The sequence below is a fragment of the Bombina bombina genome, chromosome 4 (assembly GCF_027579735.1).
Source record: "Bombina bombina isolate aBomBom1 chromosome 4, aBomBom1.pri, whole genome shotgun sequence".
In the NCBI taxonomy this organism is placed as follows: Eukaryota; Metazoa; Chordata; class Amphibia; order Anura; family Bombinatoridae; genus Bombina; species Bombina bombina.
In genome coordinates this window covers 793,125,772-793,153,757 of record NC_069502.1, presented here as the reverse complement: position 1 = coordinate 793,153,757, position 27,986 = coordinate 793,125,772, and the positions used below count along the sequence as shown (strand labels likewise).

Sequence of the window (27,986 nt, the reverse complement as noted above, 5' to 3'; positions counted from 1 at the left end):
ACAGGTAAGGTTTTATTTTACAGGTAACTTTGTATTTATTTTAACTAGGTAGTTAGTAAATAGTTAATAACTATTTACTAACTAGTCTACCTAGTTAAAATAAATACAAACTTACCTGTGAAATAAAAATAAAACCTAAGATAGCTACAATAAAACTATTAGTTATATTGTAGCTAGCTTAGGGTTTATTTTACAGGTAAGTATTTAGTCTTAAATAGGTATTATTTAGGTAATAATAGTAATTTGTATTTAGATTTTTTTTAATTATATTAAAGTTATGGGTGTTAGGGTTAGACTTAGGGTTTAATATATTTATTTAGTGTTAGTGATGTGGGAGGCCAGAAGTTTAGGGGTTAATAACTTTAGTATAGTGGCGGCAACATTGGGGGCAGCAGATTAGGGGTTAATAAGTGTAGTTAGGTGGCGGCGATTTTGGGGGCAGCACATTAGGGGTTATTAACAGTAATGTAGGTTGTGGCGATGTTAGGAACAGCAGATTAGGGGTTAATAAGTGTATGTAGGTGGCGGCAACGTTGGTGGCGGCAGATTAGAGGTTAATAAATGTAATGTTGGTGGCGGCGATGTCGGGTGCGGCAGATTAGGCGTGTTTAGACAATGGGACATATTTATCAAGCTCCGAATGGTCACAAAGACCGCTGCTCCATAACCTGTCCGTCTGCTCTGAGCAGGCGGACAGACATTGCAGGAAATCAACCCGATCGAGTATGATCGGGTTGATTGACACCCCCCTGCTGGCGGCCTATTGGCCGCGAGTCTGCAGGGGGCAGCGTTGCAGCAGCAGCTCTTGTGAGCTGCTGGTGTAATGCTGAATACGGCGAGCGTATTGCTCGGCGTATTCAGCGAGGTCTGTCGGACCTGATCCGCACTGTCGGATCAGGTCCGACAGACCTTGATAAATTGGGGCCTCTTGGTTTATGTTAGGGTGTTAAGTTTAAACATACATTTTCTTTCCCCATAGGAATCAATGGGGCTGCGTTACGGAGCTTTATGATCTGTTATTGCAGGTGTTAGGCTTTTTTTAGCTGGCTCTCCCCATTGATGTCTATGGGGAAATCATGCACGAGCGTGTAAAACCAACTTAAAGCAGCGCTGGTATTTGTGTGCGGTATGGAGCTCAACGCTGCCATATTGCCCGCTAAACGCCATGTTTTTGGAAACCTGTAATAGCAGCGCTATTAAAGGTGAGTGGTAGAAATAACTTGCAAGTTATTACCGAGCCGCTCATAACGCAAAACTCGTAATCTGGCCGTAAGTTACTAACCTGTCCGGCTGCAATGATGATAAATTATGCCTTTTGTGTGGGTTACTCACACAAAAAAATTCAAAAACAAACAGAAAAAAACAACAACCTGGAATTGATGTTTAAATACTAAGATATAAAAATGGTTATAAGCAGCTTAGCACAGGATGTCAAATGGCAGTAAAAATGAATAGGTTAAAGATTTGTAATTAGTGACATAAAATATGTATTGTTAGAACAGTTTATTTATGTATTGATGCATTTGTTTGTATTTTTATAATGACTGATTTCTGTTGTATTTCTTAATCCTGGTCTGTGTATGATGCTCAGATACGGGTGTTGTTTACCCATAATTCTCAGCATTCCCCCCTATGACAAAGAACTGTACATGAGACCTTCTGTCTGTCTCTTTCTCTCTCTCTGTGTAGGCTCCTGTTACTGTGAAGATCTTGTACAATTCACATCACTGCGTTTGTTAGTAAAGGTTAAACATTATAAGAATATCTGACCAATTCAGTTGTGCTGAACAAGACAATGTCTGCCAAGACTGAGAGCCAAACCTCAGACCTTCCTGATGCACACGGAGGTAAGCAGGATGTCACATGCATGTCACCTGGTTTTGTCATCAGAATGGATCAGAGTGGCCCTCTCTGCATCGGTAACTCTGCCCGTCTATTTCTGCACTGCCACATTTGTGGGGCATGCAGAAATAGCGCAACCTCACTAGTTTTAGCGAGATCGCGGCAGAGAGAAGCCCAGGGTACGACGCTGGTCCTTAAGGGCATAACGACCAGCATTGTACAGGGTGCGGCGCTGGTCGTTAAGGGGTTAAATAACAACAAGATCAGGTGCACACGCTCAGTGTCAGTCTGTACTTAAAGGAACATGAAAGTCAAAATTAAACCTTCATGGTTCAGACAGAGCATAGAATTGTAAGAGACTTTTAATTCACTTGTTATCTAATGTATTTTGCTCTCTTGGTATCCTTTGTTAAAAAGCATTTGTACATACCCTCAGTAGCAGCAGTGCACTACTGGTAGCTAGAGAGTGATTGGTGGCTAGACACATTAGTCTCTTGTCATTGGCTCATGAGATGTGCTTAGCTATCTCCCAGTATTGCACTGCTGCTCTGGAGCTGACTTTGACTATGTGTTTAATGTATAACAAAATAAATGTACTTTTTATGTCCCTTTCAATGGGTGTTAATTGTAGATAATCTCAGTACACAGTGCACACATTGTACCTACCAATCAGTGCTTCTGTTAGCGCTGAGATCAGCACCAGGCGCTTACACATGGTGCTTTTTTTTTTTTTTTTTTTAAAGGCACTATCTATTGTACAATATTTTCACTAGTGAGCTTGGGTTTTAAAGCACTGTGTATAATACAATGTTTTACACTAGTGAGCTTGGGATTTAAGACACTGTGTATTGTACAATATTTTGAACTAGTGAGCTTGGGATCACTAAATCAGGGGTAACAAATTTACATCTTGGGCGCAATCACATATTATTATTATTATTATCGGTTATTTGTTTTAACAAAAAGCGGAGTACAACAAAACAATGATATAGGGATCAAATGGGTAGAGGGCCCTGCCAAGAGTTGCACTGTTGTAGTCAGCTCTTGAGAAGGTGATCAACAAACAGCTGGACTCTTAGGCTTACATGCTAAGGGGGTCCAGGGGATAGCAATGGAGGAGAGGAACTGGTATAAAGTAAGGTTATTGTAGGTTGTATGCATCCCTGAACAGTAGAGTCTTTAGGGAGCACTTGGAGCTTTTAAAACTAGAAGAAAGTCTTGTGGAGCGAGGCAGAGAGTTCCACAAGATGGGAGCCAGTCTGGAGAAGTCCTGTAAACGGGAGTGTGATGAGGTGACAAGAGAGGAGGAGAGTAGGAGGTCGTGAGCAGAGCGAAGGGGACGGGAGGGAGAGTATCTGGAGACAAGGTCTGAGATATAGGGGGGAGCAGTGCAGTTGAGGGCTTTGTATGTCAGAATGAGAATTTTGTGTTTGATCCTAGAGGCAAGAGGAAGCCAGTGAAGGGATTCGCAGAGAGGTGCAGCAGATGAAGAGCGACGTGTAAGGAAGATGAGTCTGGCAGAGGCATTCATTATGGATTGTAAAGGAGCTAGGCGGTAGGTGAGGAGACCAGAGAGGACAGAGTTGAGGTAATCGAGGCGGGAGAGAATGAGAGAGTGGATTAAAATCTTAGTTGTGTCTTGTGTAAGGAAGTGTCGAATTTTAGAGATATTTTTAAGGTGGAAGCGGCAGGCTTTAGCTAAGGACTGAATTTGAGGAGTGAAAGAAAGATCTGAGTCAAATGTGACCCTGAGACATCGGGCATGTGGGATAGGGGTAATGATGGAGTTGTCGACAGTTATAGAGAGATTGGGGGTGGAGAGTTTAGACGAAGGGGGGAAAATAAGGAGCTCAGTTTTGGAGAGATTTAGCTTGAGGTAGTGAGAGGACATCCAGTTGGAGATGTGAGAAAGACAGTGACACAGGTTAGCAAGGAAGGAGATAGGTCTGGTGCAGAGAAGTAGATTTGGGTGTTGTCGGCATACAAATGATATTGTAAACCGTGGGACTTTATTAGGGAACCTAGTGATGACGTGTAGATTGAGAAGAGAAGGGGACCGAGGACAGAGCCTTGCGGTACTCCGACAGAAATTGGTGACGGGGCAGAGCAGGGCCCCAGAGAAGGCTACACTAAAGGTACGGTTTGACAGGTAGGAAGAGAGCCACGAGAGGGCTGTGTCACATATGCCAAAGGATTGGAGGGTTTGGAGCAAGAGAGGGTGATCAACAGTGTCAAAGGCTGCGGATAGATCAAGGAGGATAAGCAGGGAAAAGTGGCCTTTTGATTTTGCTGTAAGTAGGTCGTTGGTAACCTTAACAATTTCTGTCTCTGTGGAGTGATGGGGACGAAATCCAGATTGCAATGGGTCAAGGAGGGAGTTTATTGTAAGGAAATGGGATAGGCGTGCATAAGCTAGTTTTTCGAGAATCTTTGATGCAAGAGGGAGGAGGGAAATAGGGCGGTAGTTGGATGGGGAGGTTGGATCAAGGGAAGGTTTTTTTGAGGATACGTGTGACCAGTGCATGTTTCAGCGATGAGGGAAATATACCGGTGCTGAGGGAGAGGTTGAAAGTGTGTGTGAGTATAGGGGTAAGGGTAGAAGAGAGGGAGGGGAGTAGCTGTGAGGGGATAGGGTCAAGGGGACAGGTAGTGAGGTGAGAGTGCAGTATAAGTGCCAAAACTTCTTCCTCAGTAACAGGGGAGAATGAGCTAAGTTTAAGGTTATGTGGGTTGTGGTTGATTGAGAGCATTTGAGGGGGTGAGAGAATGGAATTATGTTGAGAGCTGATTTCATTTCTGATGGAGTCGATTTTGTTATTGAAGTGGTTGGCAAACTCTTGAGCTGACAGAGAAGTTGTATTAGGAGGTGGGGGAGGACGGAGAAGAGTATTGAAAGTGGAGAACAAACGTTTTGGGTTTGAAGAAAGATTAGAGATAAGAGTAGAGAAGTAGTGTTGCTTATGGAAATATGTTGCTTATTTTTTAGCGCAACTGCTGAAACTCACGTCTCCCGTAAGTTCACCTCGCATATCGGATTGGTTTTTGTAATTGTACCTTAGGGCTGGCAAATGTAAATACTTGTGCAAATCCCTATATATTTGCAGAGCAATTTCTGAGAGAGAAGTGCCCTGGAATACCTATGTTGTGACAACTATACTGTTATTTAACCAAACTGAGCAGTTTCATTTATTTAGGGAGTATTATTGTCACAGGGATTTGGATAAATATTTACATTTGTGAACCTGAAGATACAATTAAAAAGACTAATCCAGTGATTCAGAATTAAAAGGACAATCAAGTCATAATTAGACATTCATGATTTAGACGGAGCATACCATTTTAAACAACTTACCATTTTACTTCTATTATTTAATTTGTTTCCTTCTCTTGTTATCCTTTTGCTGAAAGGTTTATCTAGGAAAGCTTAGGAGCAGCAAAGAACCTAGGGGCTCCATTACATATGCGGCGTCGCGCGCAAAAGCCATTCAATATTCAGCGCAAGGACATACTAACACCTAACGCATGCGCAATATCTATCTACCTGTCAACCGCAATTCCCCACCGCAATCACTAATAAAGTGTATTAACCCATATATCCGCCATCAAACCTACACCACAACTAATAAAAGTATTAACCCCTAAACCGACAACCCCTCACAACGCAATATGCCTAATTAAACTATTAACCCCTATATACTCCATCAAACCCACAACGCAATTACTTATTAACTATTAACCACTAAACCGCCAAAGCCCACAACGCAACAAACCTATTAAAGTATTAACCCCTAAACCGCCATAGACCACAACGCAATAAACCTAACCCCTAACCCAACACTCCCTAAATGAACCTAAATTACCTAATTTACAAAATACTAAAGTTACTATTAAATTAAAAAACCTAACACTACTTTAAAAATACAAATAAACTAAGTATAAATTAAAGGGATAGTCTAATAAAAATTCTGGATTAAACTGTCACTTTAAGCTACAATTACAGAAAGAAAAAAAATCTAAGATTGCAGAAAATAATAAAGAAAATTACCAAATTTTACAAAAATTATACCTAATCCCTATGAAAATAAAAAAGCCCCCCAAAATAAAAACACCTCCTATTCTAATAAACTACCAGTAGCCCTTAAAATGGGCTTTTTCCAGGGCATTGCCCCAAGATAATCCGCTCTTTTACAAGAAAATACACAAAGCCCCCCCAACAGTAAAAGCCTCCAACCAACAAACCCCCCCAGCTCTTTTACTGTCCATCCTATCTAAATAAAATTAAAAAAAACTAAAATCCCTTAAAAAACCCTAAGTCTAACCCCCAAGTGGTACTCGCCTGTCCTGAAGTCCGGCGGAGAAGATCCTGTTCCAGGCGGTGAAGTCTTCTTCCAACCGGCGACCTCTTCTTTCTTCTTTCAGGAACCAGCCGGCGCGGAGCGAAGGGCAGAGCTGAAGACCGATGACCATGGAGCTGAAGACCGGCGACCCTGGAACTGAAGACCGGCGACCGCAGAGCCATGGAGCGTGGAGGATCCTCATCATACGATCTCCGCCGTACACTGAATAGGAATTCAAGGTACACAATTAAAAATGGCGTCCCTTGAATTCCTATTGGCTGATTTGAGCCTTCAAATTCAAATCAGTCAATAGGATGAGAGCTACTGAAATCCTATTGGCTGTTCAAATCAGCCAATAGGATGAAAGCTAATGAAATTCTATTGATATCTATGGGGAAAGCGTGCACAAGCACGTCAAAACAGCCCTTGGATTTTGTGCGGTATGGAGCTTAAAACCACCATATCGCACGAACAAGGCGGCTTTTTCAAAACTTGTAATGGCAGCGCTATGGAGGGTGAAATAACGCAACTTTTGTTGCGTTAGTTTCGCACCCTCTATAGCGCAAAACTTGTAATCTAGGTGAAGGTCTTTTACTTGAGAGCGTCATTAGCAAGATAAACACTGTTTATTAACACACATCTACCAATCGGGGGGATTCAACAAGGAGCCTCCCCCTGGTTAGTTAAGGTGGATTAAGGAGTTAGATACATACAAAATGACTACAATATACAAAGCTGCTGGTTTATTTGGACCCATAGCTGGTCCCTATTAGACATGTGTATTCGGATCCTTCATTAGCATGTGCTCTTCAGCTCTTTTCGGAGCCGGATTGATTCTTGGGCAAGATCACTTCGTTAAGATCTGGATTTGCACATACCTAGTCCCAATTAATACTTAAGGTGGAAGAGATTTTTTTTAGTTGTGCTACTCTACTTCATTCATTCATTCATTGTTAGATATATTTTAAACAAAATTTAATATGTGCCAATTTAATTTCCAAATATAAAAGTGAATCATTATCACTCATTGTTAAAAACATAAATTTTGCTTACCTGATAATTTTCTTTTCTTCAGATGGAAAGAGTCAACAGCTGCATTCATTACTTTTGGGAATTCAGAACCTGACACCCCAGCCAAAAGCTTAAATACTCCTCCCACTTCCCTCATCCCCCAGTCATTCTGCCGAGGAACAAGGAACAGTAGAAGAAATATCAGGGTGAAAAGGTGCCAGAAGAATAAAATTAAAGACGCCCCACATAAAAAATACGGGTGGGGAGCTGTGGACTCTTTCCATCTGAAGAAAAGAAAATGATTGGGTAAGCATAATTTATGGTTTTCTTCATAAATAGAAAGAGTCTACTACTTCATTACTTTTGGGAAAACAATACCCAAGCTATAGAGGACACTGAATGCTAAAATGGTGAGGGTACAATAGGCGGCCCATTCTGAGGGCACCAGGCCTGAAAACCACTACCCAACAAACCCCTGCTTCGTCTGAAGCCGAGAAAACTTAGAAAGTTAAAGCCCCAAGGACACTGGCCCGCAGATAGTCCGAAAACCTAGTTAGAGGCCCGCAAAAACAGACCCAACTGAGCCAACAGGCCTCCAGGAGACACCATCGCCCAGCACTCCGTTCCCAACCTCACATCCCCTACTAAAGAAGGGAATACCAGCCGAAACTCCCAACAGGGATAGGGCAGGGCAGAACCAAAGGGAACACGAAAGGGTAGCACAAAATCCATAAGGGGACAAACCCTGAGAACAAGCCTGGCGATAAAGACCCAATGGGCCCTAGGTCCTAACAAACAAGGGGGGGGCAACACCCAGACCAAACAGAACCACAAGGTTTAAAACCAGGTATCAGAAGAGAAAAAAACCTCTCAAACGACGTGCAAAGCACCCACAAAGACAATTGAAGACCAAGTCCTCAAATTGACAGAACTCAGAATACCAAAGTATTCAGATACAAATACGGGTAGTCAACCCAGACGAACTAACACCTGGGACAAGAACACCCAGCCATTCTTAACAGAAATAAAATACTTGCTGGGAAGCAAAAAGCGGCCAAACTAGGTAACAGATACAAAATCTTCAAGACAGAGGATCCACTGCCGTCAACCCCCGCTGCCAGACCTACACATAGGCCTCGAAAAAGGGGATAAACTCAGAACCTCAACGAGGCCCTCTGCACCCACAAAACCCGAAGATGACCAACAGGTCCCAGAACCTACTCCCAGATGGGCCAGGCCAAGCGTCGGCAGGTCTAAAAACAGGGGAACATAAAAAAAACAACAACACCAGCTCAAAACTAGTGGAAGAATGGCTACAGCCATCCCAACAGAGTTCGGATGCTAACCCGAAAACTCCACCCTGGAGACAATCGATAAGGCCGTAGACGCAGAGAAATCTAGCAACAGGCCCGATACAGGCTCAACGCGGAGCCAAGAACTCTCCAGGTGGAACAGAACAACCCAGAGAGCATATCTCTCTATGAAACAGTCTAAACCCTCTGTTCCAACCTCCTGAACCCAGGAGGAGCCACCAAAAGAAAAGGGGACTGATGCAAAGCAAGGCACAAAGCCACATGCCGACCCAAGAGATCAAATCTCCAACCTAGATGAGCCTTTTAAGGATCCCCTCTAAACAATAGCCAGCCAAACCACAGACAATATGCAATTGCTACAGCGGATACCCGCAACCCTTCACCTGCAGAGCAGCAAATTCATCAAATTAAGTCAGCAGGCTGACCAAGGGAAACCGCACCTTAGAACGTAAGGCAAGCCCGAGCAGCAAATTCATCAAATTAAGTCAGCAGGCTGACCAAGGGAAACCGCACCTTAGAACGTAAGGCAAGCCCAATGAGCATCAGCCCTCAGAAACATTGCCAATAGAGACAAGGTCAACTAGCCAGACCAATGGTCATATTCCAAGTGCCCTGGAACTGAGAACCCAAACCAGCCCTGGATCCTAACAGATAGGTAACAACCCACCACGGGATCCACCAGGGACATAGCGGAAGCCTCCGCAACCAAAAGAAGCCAGGGCGATGATAGGTCCAAGTCCCCATTTTGTTTAAAACAAACAAAATTCCGGAAACTCAAACACCCCGTCTGATATAAAAAACAGACCCATAGTGGAACAGCACTCAAAAAAACTATAGGCCTGAGCAAGGGATAACCGGCTATCCCAGAGAACAGGAACAAGACTCACTCATAATCTCAACCTGAAAGGAAGAGAAGAGCATTTGCAGGAGTCTAACATTCCTCATTCAACATTCAACAGCATACCCCCGCTGGATCAAAAGATGCCTCCGGCCCCGAAGGTTGACCCCCTGTAGACTCAGGGATAGTCGTGCCCCCAGAGAGCTGAACAGGCTCCAAGTGTGAAAATGGAACACAAACAATATCTCCAGCCCTCCTCTGGAAGATGTAGATTTGCCAGCGCCAAAAATATGGACATGCAACATCATGCCAAAACCCCTGGGGGAAACAAGCTACATTCTGAAGAAGGGTAAACCAAGTTTGGGTCACTCGCTACCCAGAGGACAGGACCTGCAGAGGCGGATGGCTCAGCGGCCCCTTGATTCCCCGATCCGGAGGAAATGAGCACTCTAATACAGCATTTAGTACATAACTGGTTCGCTAGTATCATCTGGGGCAAAATGCATTCTGCGCAAGGAGTAGAATATAAAACAGAGACGTCCGTCTCCGCAATATCAGATTCCTCCATAACTAGGATATTGATACAAGAATGGACCAGATAAAAAATCTAATGGCACCTGACACCCCCTGTGACTGGGGCACTCACCACCTCCTATGTACTAGACACCAGCGGACCGGAATTTCTCCTGCGCCACACAGTCAGGAAATGAAGAGCAAAACACATGACCACACCCGGTCACAAGGTAAACCGTATATAGTCCAAAAAAGGCGCGTTCAACCAAAAAGGCTGCATCGCTTGAAAAAAACATTATGTTCCACAAGCCATGAGCCAAAAAACACTACACATAAGCAGGTTTAATCACATAACAAACATGGTTAAAAAAAAAACCTGTTCAATAACCCCCCCTCAGGAAATATTACAATTGATTCCTAGATATTAAAGGAGTTTCACTGAGACCCTGAAATATAAGTTAGACCCTGGCGGTGGTAACCCCCCGGAAAACATCTGTAATACAGTACATTTCATGAAGAAAGTAAAATGAAACGATCTTACCGGAATCTACGCCGTGGAACAGGAACATGGCCCTTCAAGTGTGATGGATAGTAGCATCGCCTCCGCCATGGACTTGAGAGAAGAAAGCAGGCAGCGAAACTCGTCAACGCCGATTGCTTGTGGAGCTGTTAATCTGAGTCGGGATGGATTCGCAGAAAGACTCTCCATGCATCTCCGGACTCTAACTTTCATCCATGCCCTCACTGAGGGGCTGATAGGATTACTTAAAACTCCCATCCCATGTCGAAGAGTACTACCCTCCATAAGAGACAAACAAACTTCTGACACTTCTCTGCCAACCTCCTGGGACGAAAGGCAAAGAATGACTGGGGGATGAGGGAAGTGGGAGGAGTATTTAAGCCTTTGGCTGGGGTGTCTTTGCCTCCTGCTGGTGGCCAGGTTCTGAATTCCCAAAAGTAATGAATGCAGCTGTGGACTCTTTCCATTTATGAAGAAAAGTGCAGTTAATTGGAAAATGCAATTAATAGGTTACAGGTGAGTGTGCACGCATGTTGTGTCTGAGGTTCACAGGTTACAGATGAGTGTGCACGCATGTTGTGTCTGAGGTACACAGGTTACTGGTGAGTGTGCATGCATGTAGTGTCTGAGGTACACAGGTTACTGGTGAGTGTGCATGCATGTAGTGTCTGAGGTACACAGGTTACAGGGGAGTATGCACACATGTTGTGTCTGAGGCACACAGGTTACAGGGGAGTGTGCACGCATGTTGTGTCTGAGGCACACAGGTTACAGGGGAGTGTGCACGCATGTTGTGTCTGAGGCACACAGGTTACAGGGGAGTGTGCACGCATGTTGTGTCTGAGGCACACAGGTTACAGGGGAGTGTGCACGCATGTTGTGTCTGTGGTACACAGGTTACAGATGAGTGTGCACGCATGTTGTGTCTGCGGTACACAAGTTATAGATAAGTGTGCATGCATGTTGTGTCTGAGGTATACAGGTGATTGTGCATGCATGTTGTGTATTATGCACACAAGTTACAGATGAGTGTGCACGCATGTTGTGTCTGCGGTACACAAGTTATAGATAAGTGTGCACGCATGTTGTGTCTGAGGCACACAGGTTATAGGTGAGTGCACGCATGTTGTGTCTGAGGCACACAGGTTACAGGGGAGTGTGCACGCATGTTGTGTCTGAGGCACACAGGTTACAGGGGAGTGTGCACGCATGTTGTGTCTGAGGCACACAGGTTACAGGGGAGTATGCACGCATGTTGGGTCTAATATTCCTTTCAGCTAAAAAGATGTAAGATAAGTAAAAGACATGTAAGTGGAAAATTATTAGAGTGGTGCTATTGTCTGTCTGGGAAATACACAAACTGTTTTATGATAAAGTTATAAAAACTAGATCATGTGATATAAAAACTGAATCTGCTTTATTTCTACAGATGAAGATAACACTGATATAGAGAAAGTTTATATAAAAGAAGGTCTGTGCGTGAGCCGTCAGATGAGAGCAACAGATGAAGAAACCAGTGACAGTATCAGCTCAGGTGAGCAAATATGTTGTATCTGAGGGGATGCAGGTTACAGGTGAGTGTGCACGCATGTTGTGACTGAGGTACATAGGTTACAGGGGAGTGTGCACGCATGTTGTGTCTGAGGTACACAGATTACAGGTGAGTGTGCACGCATGTTGTGACTGAGGTACATAGGTTACAGATGAGTGTGTACTCCTGTTGTGTCAGAGGTACACAGGTTACAGGGGAGTGTGCACGCATGTTGTGACTGAGGTACATAGGTTACAGATGAATGTGTACTCCTGTTGTGTCAGAGGTACACAGTTACAGGGGAGTGTGCAGGCATGTTGTTTCTGAGGTACACGGCTTACAGGTAAGTGTGCATGCATGTTGTGTCTGAGGTACACAGGTTACAGATGAGTGTCCACGCATGTTGTGTCTGAGGTACACAGGTTACAGATGAGTGTGCACGCATGTTGTGTCTGAGATACACAGGTTACAGATGAGTGTGCACGCATGTTGTGTATGAGGTACACGGCTTACAGGTGAGTGTGCATGCATGTTGTGTCTGTGGTACACGGCTTACAGGTGCGTGTGCATGCATGTTGTGTCTGAGGTACACAGGTTATAGATAAATGTCCACACATGTTGTGTCTGAGGTACACAGGTTACAGATGAGTGTGCACGCATGTTGTGCCTGAGGAACATAGGTTACAGATGAATGTGCACTCCTGTTGTGTCAGAGGTACACGGGTTACAGGGGAGTGTGCAGGCATGTTGTGTCTGAGGTACACAGGTCACACGTGAGTGTCTACGCATGTTGTGTCTGAGGTACAAAGGTTACAGATGAGTGTCCACGCATGTTGTGTCTGAGGTACAAAGGTTACAGATGAGTGTGCACGCATGTAATGTCTGAGGCACACAAGTTACAGGGGAGTGTGCAGGCATGTTGTGTCTGAGGTACACGGCTTACAGGTGAGTGTGCATGTTACAGGTGAGTGTGCATGCATGTTGTGTCTGAGGTACACAGGTTACAGATGAGTGTGCACACATGTTGTGTCTGAGGTACACAGGTTACAGTTGAGTGTGCACACATGTGGTGTCTGAGGTACACAGGTTACAGGAGTTTGTGCACACGTGTCTGATGTACACAGGTTACAGGTGAGTATGCACACATGACACAAGTTACAGATGAGTGCACGCATGTTGTGTCTGAGGTACACAGGTTACAGGTGAGTTTGCACGCATGTTGTGTCTGAGGTACACAAGTTACAAATGAGTCTGCACACATGTCTGCGGTACACAGGTTACAGATGAGTGTGCATTTATGTTGTGTCTGAGGTACACAGGATACAGATAAGTGTGCACACATGTTCTGTCTCAGGTACACAGGTAACAGGTGAGTGTGCACGCATGTTATTTCTGAAGTACACCGGTTACAGATGAGTGTGCACTCATAATGTGTCTGTGGTACACTGGTTACAGGTGAGTGTGCACGCATGTTGTGTCTGAGGTACACAGGTTACAGATGAGTGTGCACTCATGTTGTGTCTGAGGTACACAGGTTACAGGTGAGTGTGCATGCAATGTTGTGTCTGAGGTACAAAGGTTATAGATGAGTGTGCATGCATGTTGTGTCTGAAGTACACCGGATGAGTGTGCACGCATGTTGTGTCTGAGGTACACAGGTTATAGATAAGTGTGCATGCATGTTATGTCTAAAGTACACAAGTGAGTGTGCATGCATGTTGTGTTTGAGGCACACAGGTTACAGGGGAGTGTGCACGCATGTTGTGTCTGATGTACACAGGTTACAGGTAAGTGTGCACGCATGTTATGTCTAAAGTACACAAGTGAGTGTGCATGCATGTTGTGTCTGAGGCACACAGGTTACAGGGGAGTGTGCACGCATGTTGTGTCTGAGGCAGAAAGGTTACAGATGAGTGTGCATGCATGTTGTGTCTGAGGTACACAGGTTATAGATGAGTGTGCACACATGTGTTTGCGGTACACAGGTTATAGATAAGTGTGCACGCATGTTGTGTCTGAGGTACACAGGTTACAGATGAGTGTGCACGCATGTTGTGTCTGAGGTACACAGGTTACAGATGAGTGTGCACGCATGTTGTGTCTGAGGTACACAGGTTACAGATGAGTGTGCACGCATGTTGTGTCTGAGGTACACAAGTTACAGATGAGTGTGCACGCATGTTGTGTCTGAAGTAAACAGGTTACCGGTGAGTGTGGACGCATGTAGTGTCTGAGGTACACAGGTTACAGGGGAGTATGCACGCATGTTGTGTCTGAGATACACAGGTTACCGGTGAGTGTGCACGCATGTAGTGTCTGAGGTACACAGGTTACAGGGGAGTATGCCCGCATGTAGTGTCTGAGGTACACAGGTTACAGGGGAGTATGCACGCATGTAGTGTCTGAGGTACACAGGTTACAGGGGAGTATGCACGCATGTTGTGTCTGAGGCACACAGGTTACAGGGGAGTATGCACGCATGTTGTGTCTGAGGCACACAGGTTACAGGGGAGTGTGCACGCTTGTTGTGTACGAGGCACACAGGTTACAGGGGAGTATGCACGCATGTTATGTCTGAGGCACACAGGTTACAGGGGAGTGTGCACGCATGTTGTGTCTGAGGCACACAGGTTACAGATGAGTGTGCACGCATGTTGTGTCTGAGGTACACAGGTTACCGGTGAGTGTGCACGCATGTAGTGTCTGAGCTACACAGGTTACAGGGGAGTGTGCACGCATGTTGTGTCTGAGGTACACAGGTTACAGGGGAGTATGCACGCATTTTGTGTCTGAGGCACACAGGTTACAGGGGAGTGTGCACGCATGTTGTGTACGAGGCACACAGGTTACAGGGGAGTGTGCACCCATGTTGTGTCTGAGGCACACAGGTTACAGGGGAGTGTGCACGCATGTTGTGTCTGAGGCACACAGGTTACAGGGGAGTGTGCACGCATATTGTGTCTGAGGCACACAGGTTACAGGGGAGTGTGCACGCATGTTGTGTCTGAGGCACACAGGTTACAGGGGAGTGTGCACGCATGTTGTGTCTGAGGCACACAGGTTACAGGGGAGTGTGCACGCATGTTGTGTCTGAGGCACACAGGTTACAGGGGAGTGTGCACGCATGTTGGGTCTGAGGCACACAGGTTACAGGGGAGTGTGCACGCATGTTGGGTCTGAGGCACACAGGTTACAGGGGAGTGTGCACGCATGTTGTGTCTGAGGCACACAGGTTATAGGTGAGTGCACGCATGTTGTGTCTGAGGCACACAGGTTACAGGGGAGTGTGCACGCATGTTGTGTCTGAGGCACACAGGTTACAGGGGAGTGTGCACGCATGTTGGGTCTGAGGCACACAGGTTACAGGGGAGTGTGCACGCATGTTGGGTCTGAGGCACACAGGTTACAGGGGAGTGTGCACGCATGTTGTGTCTGAGGCACACAGGTTATAGGTGAGTGCACGCATGTTGTGTCTGAGGCACACAGGTTACAGGGGAGTGTGCACGCATGTTGTGTCTGAGGCACACAGGTTACAGGGGAGTATGCACGCATGTTGGGTCTAATATTCCTTTCAGCTAAAAAGATGTAAGATAAGTAAAAGACATGTAAGTGGAAAATTATTAGAGTGGTGCTATTGTCTGTCTGGGAAATACACAAACTGTTTTATGATAAAGTTATAAAAACTAGATCATGTGATATAAAAACTGAATCTGCTTTATTTCTACAGATGAAGATAACACTGATATAGAGAAAGTTTATATAAAAGAAGGTCTGTGCGTGAGCCGTCAGATGAGAGCAACAGATGAAGAAACCAGTGACAGTATCAGCTCAGGTGAGCAAATATGTTGTATCTGAGGGGATGCAGGTTACAGGTGAGTGTGCACGCATGTTGTGTCTGAGGTACACAGGTTACAGGGGAGTGTGCACGCATGTTGTGACTGAGGTACATAGGTTACAGATGAATGTGTACTCCTGTTGTGTCAGAGGTACACAGGTTACAGGGGAGTGTGCACGCATGTTGTGACTGAGGTACATAGGTTACAGATGAATGTGCACTCCTGTTGTGTCTGAGGTACACAGGTTACAGGGGAGTGTGCAGGCATGTTGTTTCTGAGGTACACGGCTTACAGGTAAGTGTGCATGCATGTTGTGTCTGAGGTACACAGGTTACAGATGAGTGTGCACGCATGTTGTGTCTGAGGTACACAGGTTACAGATGAGTGTGCATGCATGTTGTGTCTGAGGTACACAGGTTATAGATAAATGTCCACACATGTTGTGTCTGAGGCACACAAGTTACAGGGGAGTGTGCAGGCATGTTGTGTCTGAGGTACACGGCTTACAGGTGAGTGTGCATGTTACAGGTGAGTGTGCATGCATGTTATGTCTGAGGTACACAGGTTACAGATGAGTGTGCACGCATGTTGTGTCTGAGGCACACAAGTTACAGGGGAGTGTGCAGGCATGTTGTGTCTGAGGTACACGGCTTACAGGTGAGTGTGCACGCATGTTGTGTCTGAGGTACACAGGTGAGTGTGCACGCATGTTGTGTCTGAGGTACACAGGTTACAGGTGAGTGTGCACACATGTGGGTTCTGAGGTACACAGGTTACAGGAGTTTGGTCACACATGTGTCTGATTTACACAGGTTACAGGAGAGTGTGCACACATGTGTCTGATGTACACAGGTTACAGGTGAGTATGCACGCATGACACAGGTTACAGATGAGTGCATTCATGTTGTGTCTGAGGTACTCAGGTTTCAGGTGAGTATGCATGCATGTTGTGTCTGAGGTACACAGGTTACAGGTGAGTGTGCACACATTAGGTGTCTGATGTACACAGGTTACAGGTGAGTGTACACGCATGATACAGGTTACAGATGAGTGCATTCTTGTTGTGTCTGAGGTACACAGGTTACATGTGAATGTGCACACATGTTATGTCTGAGGTACACAGGTTACATGTGAATGTGCACACATGTTATGTCTGAGTTGCACAGGTTACATGTGAATGTGCACACATGTTGTGTCTGAGGTACACAGGTTACATGTGATTGTGCACACATGTTGCGTCTGAGGTACACAGGTTATAGATGAGTGTGCACACATGTTGTGTCTGAGGTACACTGGTGCACATGTTGTGTCTGAGGTACACAGGTTACAGGTGAGTGTGCACGCAGGTTGTGTCTGAGGTACACAGGTTACAGGTGAGTGTGCATGCATGTTGTGTCTGAGGTACACAGGTTACAGGTGAGTGTGCACGCAGGTTGTGTCTGAGGTACACAGGTTACAGGTGAGTGTGCATGCATGTTGTGTCTGAGGTACACAGGTTACAGATGAGTGTGCACGCATGTTGTGTCTGAGGTACACAGGTTACAGGTGAGTGTGCACGCAGGTTGTGTCTGAGGTACACAGGTTACATGTGATTGTGCACACATGTTGTGTCTGAGGTACACAGGTTACAGATGAGTGTGCACGCATGTTGTGTCTGAGGTACACAGGTTACAGGTGAGTGTGCACACATGTGGTGTCTGAGGTACACAGGTTACAGATGAGTGTGCACGCATGTGGTGTCTGAGGAACACAGGTTACAGATGAGTGTCCATTCATGTTGTGTCTGAGGTACACAGGTTACAGGAGAGTGTGCACGCATGACACAGGTTACAGATGAGTGCATTCATGTTGTGTCTGAGGTACTCAGGTTTCAGGTGAGTATGCATGCATGTTGTGTCTGAGGTACACAGGTTACAGGTGAGTGTGCACACATGTTGTGTCTGAGGTACACAGGTTACATGTGATTGTGCACACATGTTGTGTCTGAGGTACACAGGTTATAGATGAGTGTGCACACATGTTGTGTCTGAGGTACACTGGTGCACATGTTGTGTCTGAGGTACACAGGTTACAGGTGAGTGTGCACGCAGGTTGTGTCTGAGGTACACAGGTTACAGGTGAGTGTGCATGCATGTTGTGTCTGAGGTACACAGGTTACAGTTGAGTGTGCACACATGTGGTGTCTGAGGTACACAGGTTACATGTGATTGTGCACACATGTTGTGTCTGAGGTACACAGGTTACAGATGAGTGTGCACACATGTTGTGTCTGAGGTACATAGATTACAGATGAGTGTCCACGCATGTTGTGTCTGAGGTACACAGGTTACAGATGAGTGTCCACGCATGTTGTGTCTGAGGTACACAGGTTACAGGAGAGTGTGTACACATGTGGTGTCTGAGGTACACAGGTTATAGATGAGTGTGCACACGTGTTGTGTCTGAGGTACACAGGTTATAGATGAGTGTGCATGCATGTTGTGTCTGAGGTACACAGATTACAGGTGAGTGTGTACACATGTGGTGTCTGAGGTACACAGGTTACATGTGATTGTGCACACATGTTGTGTCTGACGTACACATGTTACATGTGATTGTGCACACATGTTGTTTCTGAGGTACACAGGTTATAGATGAGTGTGCATGCATGTTGTGTCTGAGGTACACAGATTACAGATGAGTGTGCATGCATGTTGTGTCTGAGGTACACAGGTTACAGGTGAGTGTGCACGCAATGTTGAGTCTGGCGTACACAGGTTACAGGTGAGTGTGGATGCATGTTGTGTCTGAGGTACACAGGTTACAGAAGAGTGTGCACACATGTGGTGTCTGAGGTACACAGGTTACAGAAGAGTGTGCACACATGTGGTGTCTGAGGTACACAGGTTACAGGAGAGTGTGCATGCATGTTGTGTCTGAAGTACACAGGTTACAGGTGAGTGTGCATGCATGTTGTGTCTGAGGTACACCGGATGAGTGTGCACGCATGTTGTGTCTGTGGTACTCAGGTTACAGGTGAGTGTGCACGCAATGTTGTGTCTGTGGTACTCAGGTTACAGGTGAGTGTGCACGCAATTTTGTGGCTGTGGTACACAGGTCACAGGTGAGTGTGCATGCATGTTGTGGCTGTGGTACACAGGTTACAGATGAGTGTGCATGCATGTTGTGTCTGAGGTACACAGGTTATAGATGAGTGTGCATGCATGTTGTGTCTGAGATACACAGGTTACAGGTGAGTGTGCATGCATGTTGTGTCTGTGGTACACAGGTTATAGATAAGTGTGCATGCATGTTGTGTCTGCGGTACACAGGTTATAGATAAGTGTGCATGCATGTTGTGTCTGAGGTATACAGGTGAGTGTGCACACATGTTGTGTCTGTGGTACACAGGTTACAGGTGAGTGTGCACACATGTTGTGTCTGTGGTACACAGGTTACAGATGAGTGTGCACGCATGTTGTGTCTGCAGTACACAAGTTATAGATAAGTGTGCATGCATGTTGTGTCTGAGGTATACAGGTGAGTGTGCATGCATGTTGTTTATTATGCACACAGGTTACAGATGAGTGTGAAGCATGTTGTGTCTCAGGTACACAGATTACAGGTGAATGTGCACGCATGTTGTGTCTGAAGTACACAGGTTACAGATGAGTGTGCATGCATGTTGTGTCTGAAGTACACAGGTTACAGGTGAGTGTGCACTCTTGTGGTATCTGAGGGAATGCAGGTTACAGGTGAGTGTGCACACATGTTGTGTCTGAAGTACACAGGTTACAGGTGAGTGTGCACTCTTGTGGTATCTGAGGGAATGCAGGTTACAGGTGAGTGTGCACGCATGTTGTGTCTGAAGTACACAGGTTACAGGTGAGTGTGCACTCTTGTGGTATCTGAGAGAATGCAGGTTACAGGTGAGTGTGCACGCATGTTGTGTCTGAAGTACACAGGTTACAGGTGAGTGTGCACTCTTGTGGTATCTGAGGGAATGCAGGTTACAGGTGAGTGTGCATGCATGTTGTGTTTGAGGTACACAGGTTACAGGTGAGTGTGAACACATGTTGTATCTAAGGTACACAGGTTACATGTGATTGTGCACACATGTTGTTTCTGAGGTACACAGGTTATAGATGAGTGTGCATGCATGTTGTGTCTGAGGTACACAGATTACAGGTGAGTGTGCACGGATGTTGTGTCTGAGGTACACAGGTTATAGATGAGTGTGCATGCATGTTGTGTCTGAGGTACACAGATTACAGGTGAGTGTGCATGCATGTTGTGTCTGAGGTACACAGGTTACAGGTGAGTGTGCACACAATGTTGAGTCTGACGTACACAGGTTACAGGTGAGTGTGGATGCATGTTGTGTCTGAGGTACACAGGTTACAGATGAGTGTGCACGCATGTTGTGTCTGAGGTACACAGGTTACAGGTGAGTGTGCACACAATGTTGAGTCTGACGTACACAGGTTACAGGTGAGTGTGGATGCATGTTGTGTCTGAGGTACACAGGTTACAGATGAGTGTGCACGCATGTTGTGTCTGAGGTACACAGGTTACAGGTGAGTGTGCACGCATGTTGTGTCTGAGGTACACAGGTTACAGATGAGTGTGCATGCATGTTGTGTCTGAGGTACACAGGTTACAGGTGAGTGTGCATGCATGTTGTGTCTGAGGTACACCGGATGAGTGTGCACGCATGTTGTGTCTGTGGTACTCAGGTTACAGGTGAGTGTGCACACAATGTTGTGTCTGTGGTACTCAGGTTACAGGTGAGTGTGCACGCAATTTTGTGGCTGTGGTACACAGGTTACAGATGAGTGTGCATGCATGTTGTGTCTGAGGTACACAGGTTATAGATGAGTGTGCACACGTGTCTGCGGTACACAGGTTATAGATAAGTGTGCACGCATGTTGTGTCTGAGGTACACAGGTTATAGATGAGTGTGCATGCATGTTGTGTCTGAGATACACAGGTTACAGGTGAGTGTGCATGCATGTTGTGTCTGCGGTACACAGGTTATAGATAAGTGTGCATGCATGTTGTGTCTGAGGTATACAGGTGAGTGTGAACACATGTTGTGTCTGTGGTACACAGGTTACAGATGAGTGTGCACGCATGTTGTGTCTGCAGTACACAAGTTATAGATAAGTGTGCATGCATGTTGTTTATTATGCACACAGGTTACAGATGAGTGTGAAGCATGTTGTGTCTCAGGTACACAGATTACAGGTGAATGTGCATGCATGTTGTGTCTGAAGTACACAGGTTACAGGTGAGTGTGCACTCTTGTGGTATCTGAGGGAATGCAGGTTACAGGTGAGTGTGCACGCATGTTGTGTCTGAAGTACACAGGTTACAGGTGAGTGTGCACTCTTGTGGTATCTGAGGGAATGCAGGTTACAGGTGAGTGTGCACGCATGTTGTGTCTGAAGTACACAGGTTACAGGTGAGTGTGCACTCTTGTGGTATCTGAGGGAATGCAGGTTACAGGTGAGTGTGCACGCATGTTGTGTTTGAGGTACACAGGTTACAGGTGAGTGTAAACACATGTTGTATCTGAGGTACCCAGGTTACAAATGAGTGTGCATGCATGTTATGTCTGAGGTACACAGGTTACAGGTGAGTGTGCACGCATGTTGTATCTGAGGTACACAGGTTACAAATGAGTGTGCATGCATGTTATGCCTGAGGTACACAGGTTACAGATGAGTGTGCACGCATGTTGTGTCTAAGGTACACAGGTTACAGGTGAGGGCGCACGCATGTGTCTGCGGTACACAAGTTACAGGTGAGTGTGCACGCATGTTGTGTCTGAGGTACACAGGTTACAGATGAGTGTGCACGCATGTGGTGTCTGAGGTACACAGGTTACAGGTGAGTGTGCACGCATGTGGTGTCTGAGGTTCACAGGTTACAGGTGAGTGTGCACTCATGTTGTGTCTGAGGTACACAGGTTACAGATGAGTGTGCATGCATGTGTCTGCGGTACACAGGTTACAGGTGAGTGTGCACGCATGTTGTGTCTGAGGTACACAGGTTACAGATGAGTGTGCTTGCATGTTGTTGTGTCTGAGGTACATAGGTTACAGGTGAGTGTGCACGCATGTTGTTGTGTCTGAGGTACACAGGTTACGGTTGAGTGTGCACACATGTGGTGTCTGAGGTACACAGGTTACATGTGATTGTGCACACATGTTGTGTCTGAGGTACACAGGTTACAGATGAGTGTGCACACATGTTGTGTCTGAGGTACATAGATTACAGATGAGTGTCCACGCATGTTGTGTCTGAGGTACACAGGTTACAGATGAGTGTCCACGCATGTTGTGTCTGAGGTACACAGGTTACAGGAGAGTGTGTACACATGTGGTGTCTGAGGTACACAGGTTATAGATGAGTGTGCACACGTGTTGTGTCTGAGGTACACAGGTTATAGATGAGTGTGCATGCATGTTGTGTCTGAGGTACACAGATTACAGGTGAGTGTGTACACATGTGGTGTCTGAGGTACACAGGTTACATGTGATTGTGCACACATGTTGTGTCTGACGTACACAGGTTACATGTGATTGTGCACACATGTTGTTTCTGAGGTACACAGGTTATAGATGAGTGTGCATGCATGTTGTGTCTGAGGTACACAGATTACAGATGAGTGTGCATGCATGTTGTGTCTGAGGTACACAGGTTACAGGTGAGTGTGCACGCAATGTTGAGTCTGACGTACACAGGTTACAGGTGAGTGTGGATGCATGTTGTGTCTGAGGTACACAGGTTACAGAAGAGTGTGCACACATGTGGTGTCTGAGGTACACAGGTTACAGAAGAGTGTGCACACATGTGGTGTCTGAGGTACACAGGTTACAGGAGAGTGTGCATGCATGTTGTGTCTGAAGTACACAGGTTACAGGTGAGTGTGCATGCATGTTGTGTCTGAGGTACACCGGATGAGTGTGCACGCATGTTGTGTCTGTGGTACTCAGGTTACAGGTGAGTGTGCACGCAATGTTGTGTATGTGGTACTCAGGTTACAGGTGAGTGTGCACGCAATTTTGTGGCTGTGGTACACAGGTCACAGGTGAGTGTGCATGCATGTTGTGGCTGTGGTACACAGGTTACAGATGAGTGTGCATGCATGTTGTGTCTGAGGTACACAGGTTATAGATGAGTGTGCATGCATGTTGTGTCTGAGATACACAGGTTACAGGTGAGTGTGCATGCATGTTGTGTCTGTGGTACACAGGTTATAGATAAGTGTGCATGCATGTTGTGTCTGCGGTACACAGGTTATAGATAAGTGTGCATGCATGTTGTGTCTGAGGTATACAGGTGAGTGTGCACACATGTTGTGTCTGTGGTACACAGGTTACAGGTGAGTGTGCACACATGTTGTGTCTGTGGTACACAGGTTACAGATGAGTGTGCACGCATGTTGTGTCTGCAGTACACAAGTTATAGATAAGTGTGCATGCATGTTGTGTCTGAGGTATACAGGTGAGTGTGCATGCATGTTGTTTATTATGCACACAGGTTACAGATGAGTGTGAAGCATGTTGTGTCTCAGGTACACAGATTACAGGTGAATGTGCACGCATGTTGTGTCTGAAGTACACAGGTTACAGATGAGTGTGCATGCATGTTGTGTCTGAAGTACACAGGTTACAGGTGAGTGTGCACTCTTGTGGTATCTGAGGGAATGCAGGTTACAGGTGAGTGTGCACACATGTTGTGTCTGAAGTACACAGGTTACAGGTGAGTGTGCACTCTTGTGGTATCTGAGGGAATGCAGGTTACAGGTGAGTGTGCACGCATGTTGTGTCTGAAGTACACAGGTTACAGGTGAGTGTGCACTCTTGTGGTATCTGAGAGAATGCAGGTTACAGGTGAGTGTGCACGCATGTTGTGTCTGAAGTACACAGGTTACAGGTGAGTGTGCACTCTTGTGGTATCTGAGGGAATGCAGGTTACAGGTGAGTGTGCATGCATGTTGTGTTTGAGGTACACAGGTTACAGGTGAGTGTGAACACATGTTGTATCTAAGGTACACAGGTTACATGTGATTGTGCACACATGTTGTTTCTGAGGTACACAGGTTATAGATGAGTGTGCATGCATGTTGTGTCTGAGGTACACAGATTACAGGTGAGTGTGCACGGATGTTGTGTCTGAGGTACACAGGTTATAGATGAGTGTGCATGCATGTTGTGTCTGAGGTACACAGATTACAGGTGAGTGTGCATGCATGTTGTGTCTGAGGTACACAGGTTACAGGTGAGTGTGCACACAATGTTGAGTCTGACGTACACAGGTTACAGGTGAGTGTGGATGCATGTTGTGTCTGAGGTACACAGGTTACAGATGAGTGTGCACGCATGTTGTGTCTGAGGTACACAGGTTACAGGTGAGTGTGCACACAATGTTGAGTCTGACGTACACAGGTTACAGGTGAGTGTGGATGCATGTTGTGTCTGAGGTACACAGGTTACAGATGAGTGTGCACGCATGTTGTGTCTGAGGTACACAGGTTACAGGTGAGTGTGCACGCATGTTGTGTCTGAGGTACACAGGTTACAGATGAGTGTGCATGCATGTTGTGTCTGAGGTACACAGGTTACAGGTGAGTGTGCATGCATGTTGTGTCTGAGGTACACCGGATGAGTGTGCACGCATGTTGTGTCTGTGGTACTCAGGTTACAGGTGAGTGTGCACACAATGTTGTGTCTGTGGTACTCAGGTTACAGGTGAGTGTGCACGCAATTTTGTGGCTGTGGTACACAGGTTACAGATGAGTGTGCATGCATGTTGTGTCTGAGGTACACAGGTTATAGATGAGTGTGCACACGTGTCTGCGGTACACAGGTTATAGATAAGTGTGCACGCATGTTGTGTCTGAGGTACACAGGTTATAGATGAGTGTGCATGCATGTTGTGTCTGAGATACACAGGTTACAGGTGAGTGTGCATGCATGTTGTGTCTGCGGTACACAGGTTATAGATAAGTGTGCATGCATGTTGTGTCTGAGGTATACAGGTGAGTGTGAACACATGTTGTGTCTGTGGTACACAGGTTACAGATGAGTGTGCACGCATGTTGTGTCTGCAGTACACAAGTTATAGATAAGTGTGCATGCATGTTGTTTATTATGCACACAGGTTACAGATGAGTGTGAAGCATGTTGTGTCTCAGGTACACAGATTACAGGTGAATGTGCATGCATGTTGTGTCTGAAGTACACAGGTTACAGGTGAGTGTGCACTCTTGTGGTATCTGAGGGAATGCAGGTTACAGGTGAGTGTGCACGCATGTTGTGTCTGAAGTACACAGGTTACAGGTGAGTGTGCACTCTTGTGGTATCTGAGGGAATGCAGGTTACAGGTGAGTGTGCACGCATGTTGTGTCTGAAGTACACAGGTTACAGGTGAGTGTGCACTCTTGTGGTATCTGAGGGAATGCAGGTTACAGGTGAGTGTGCACGCATGTTGTGTTTGAGGTACACAGGTTACAGGTGAGTGTAAACACATGTTGTATCTGAGGTACCCAGGTTACAAATGAGTGTGCATGCATGTTATGTCTGAGGTACACAGGTTACAGGTGAGTGTGCACGCATGTTGTATCTGAGGTACACAGGTTACAAATGAGTGTGCATGCATGTTATGCCTGAGGTACACAGGTTACAGATGAGTGTGCACGCATGTTGTGTCTAAGGTACACAGGTTACAGGTGAGGGCGCACGCATGTGTCTGCGGTACACAAGTTACAGGTGAGTGTGCACGCATGTTGTGTCTGAGGTACACAGGTTACAGATGAGTGTGCACGCATGTGGTGTCTGAGGTACACAGGTTACAGGTGAGTGTGCACGCATGTGGTGTCTGAGGTTCACAGGTTACAGGTGAGTGTGCACTCATGTTGTGTCTGAGGTACACAGGTTACAGATGAGTGTGCATGCATGTGTCTGCGGTACACAGGTTACAGGTGAGTGTGCACGCATGTTGTGTCTGAGGTACACAGGTTACAGATGAGTGTGCTTGCATGTTGTTGTGTCTGAGGTACATAGGTTACAGGTGAGTGTGCACGCATGTTGTTGTGTCTGAGGTACACAGGTTACGAGTGAGTGTGCACTCATGTTGTGTCTGAGGTACACAGTTTACAGATGAGTGTGCACGCATGTGTCTGTGGTATACAGGTTACAGATGAGTGTGCACGCATGTTGTGTCTAAGGTACACAGGTTACAGATGAGTGTGCACACATGTTGTGGATGCGCATGCATGGTGTGCATGGGCTACGCTGGTTACCAGTGAGTGTGCACGTGTGTTGTGTCTGAGGGAAGCAGATTACAGGTGAGTGTGCACATGTGTTGTGTCTGAGGGACGCAGATTACAGGTGAGTGTGCACATGTGTTGTTTGTGGAACAAAGGTTGCAGATTAGTGTACAGGTTACAGGCATGTATGCTGTGTCTGGTGCATGTGGGATACTGGTGAGTGTGCACATATGTTTTGTCTGAAACATGTAGGGTACAAACCACTTACATATACACGTGTATTTTCACTGTACAGGCCGTACGGATGTAACGCCTACAGATGGCTCAGCTGATGAGTACGGAGGAGAACCATATGTGTGTGATCAGGTGAAGACAGAGGAGGATGAAGTTCGTATAAATACAGCAACCGGTGATTAGCGCATATTAAGTAAAGGGAAGATTCTGTGTTGGTGACATTTTGTCTCATGTAAATAACAGTTATTTTTGCTCAGAAGGTTACACAGCAGACAACTGTTAGGGAGTAGCTCAGGTGTAAGTGAGCAGCATCTAAAGACTGCAAAACAGCTCAGCACTGGGGTGGAAATGGCCAGAAGTTAAAGGGTTAAACAACTTTCCAGTTTATGTCTTTTGTCAAATTAGCTTAATTCTTTTTGTATCCTTTGTTGAAGGAGCAGAAATGCACTACAGGTAGAAAAGCCTTTATCCAAACTGTTTGGGACTGGAAAAGGTTTGGATTTTGAAATATTTGCATTTTTAAAATGGTACAGTTTGGAGAGGGGATGGAACCAAGTGTAAACAACAATATCTTATGTCAATACAGCTTATGCATGTAACATAAAGGTAGTTTTATATCATTGTAATTATGTTGTATACATAGTACCCTCAGAAAGATTAATAGTTATTGTTTTAAATAAATTTAGACAATTATTTGCATTTTATGAAAGACACAAGCAAAGAAGATTGTGACTTACAGGCAGGGTTAAATAGTCATTTTTGATAACTTGGGCCTAGATTTAGAGTTTGGCGGTAGCCGTCAAAACCAGCGTTAGAGGCTCCTAACGCTGTTTTTAGGCTACCGCCGGTATTTGGAGTCAGTCAGGAAAGGGTCTAACGCTCACTTTTCCATACCGCAGATCCCCTTACGTCAATTGCGTATCCTATCTTTTCAATGGGATCTTTCTAACTCCGGTATTTAGAGTCGTGGCTGAAGTGAGCGTTAGAAATCTAACGACAAAACTCCAGCCGCAGAAAAAAGTCAGTAGTTAAGAGCTTTCTGGGCTAACGCCGGTTTATAAAGCTCTTAACTACTGTGCTCTAAAGTACACTAACACCCATAAACTACCTATGTACCCCTAAACCGAGGTCCCCGCCACTCGATTAAATTTTTTTAACCCCTAATCTGCCGACCGCCACCTACGTTATCCTTATGTACCCCTAATCTGCTGCCCCTAACACCGCCGACCCCTATATTATATTTATTAACCCCTAACCTGCCCCCCACAACGTCGCCGCCAGCTACCTACAATAATTAACCCCTAATCTGCCAACCGCAAAGCGCCGCCACCTACATTATCCTTATGTACCCCTAATCTGCTGCCCCTAACACCGCCGACCCCTATATTATATTTATTAACCCCTAATCTGCCCCCTCAACGTCGCCTCCACCTGCCTACACTTATTAACCCCTAATCTGCCGAGCGGATCTCACCGCTACTATAATAAAGTTATTAACCCCTAATCCGCCTCACTCCCGCCTCAATAACCCTATAATAAATAGTATTAACCCCTAATCTGCCCTCCCTAACATCGCCGACACCTAACTTCAAGTATTGACCCCTAATCTGCCGATCGGAGCTCACCGCTACTGTAATAAATGGATTAACCCCTAAAGCTAAATCTAACCCTAACACTAACACCCCCCTAAGTTAAATATAATTTAAATCTAACAAAATAAATTAACTCTTATTAAATAAATTATTCCTATTT

The 27,986-nt window shown here is 45.6% G+C and overlaps 1 protein-coding gene across 2 annotated transcripts in view; it reads left to right on the top strand.

The window, feature by feature from the left end:
• LOC128655599 (uncharacterized) overlaps positions 1 to 27,986 on the top strand; it is a 74,046-nt gene that overhangs the window by 7,672 nt on the left and 38,388 nt on the right. For both annotated transcript variants that reach the window (XR_008401857.1, XM_053709188.1), the window contains exons 2-5: positions 1,690 to 1,847; positions 11,804 to 11,908; positions 15,633 to 15,737; positions 26,296 to 26,366. Coding sequence is in view for 1 of the 2 variants with exons in the window: in XM_053709188.1 (XP_053565163.1) it covers positions 1,796 to 1,847; positions 11,804 to 11,908; positions 15,633 to 15,737; positions 26,296 to 26,366 (333 nt within the window). In the remaining variant the exon portion in view is untranslated. The remainder of the gene's footprint in view (positions 1 to 1,689; positions 1,848 to 11,803; positions 11,909 to 15,632; positions 15,738 to 26,295; positions 26,367 to 27,986) is intronic.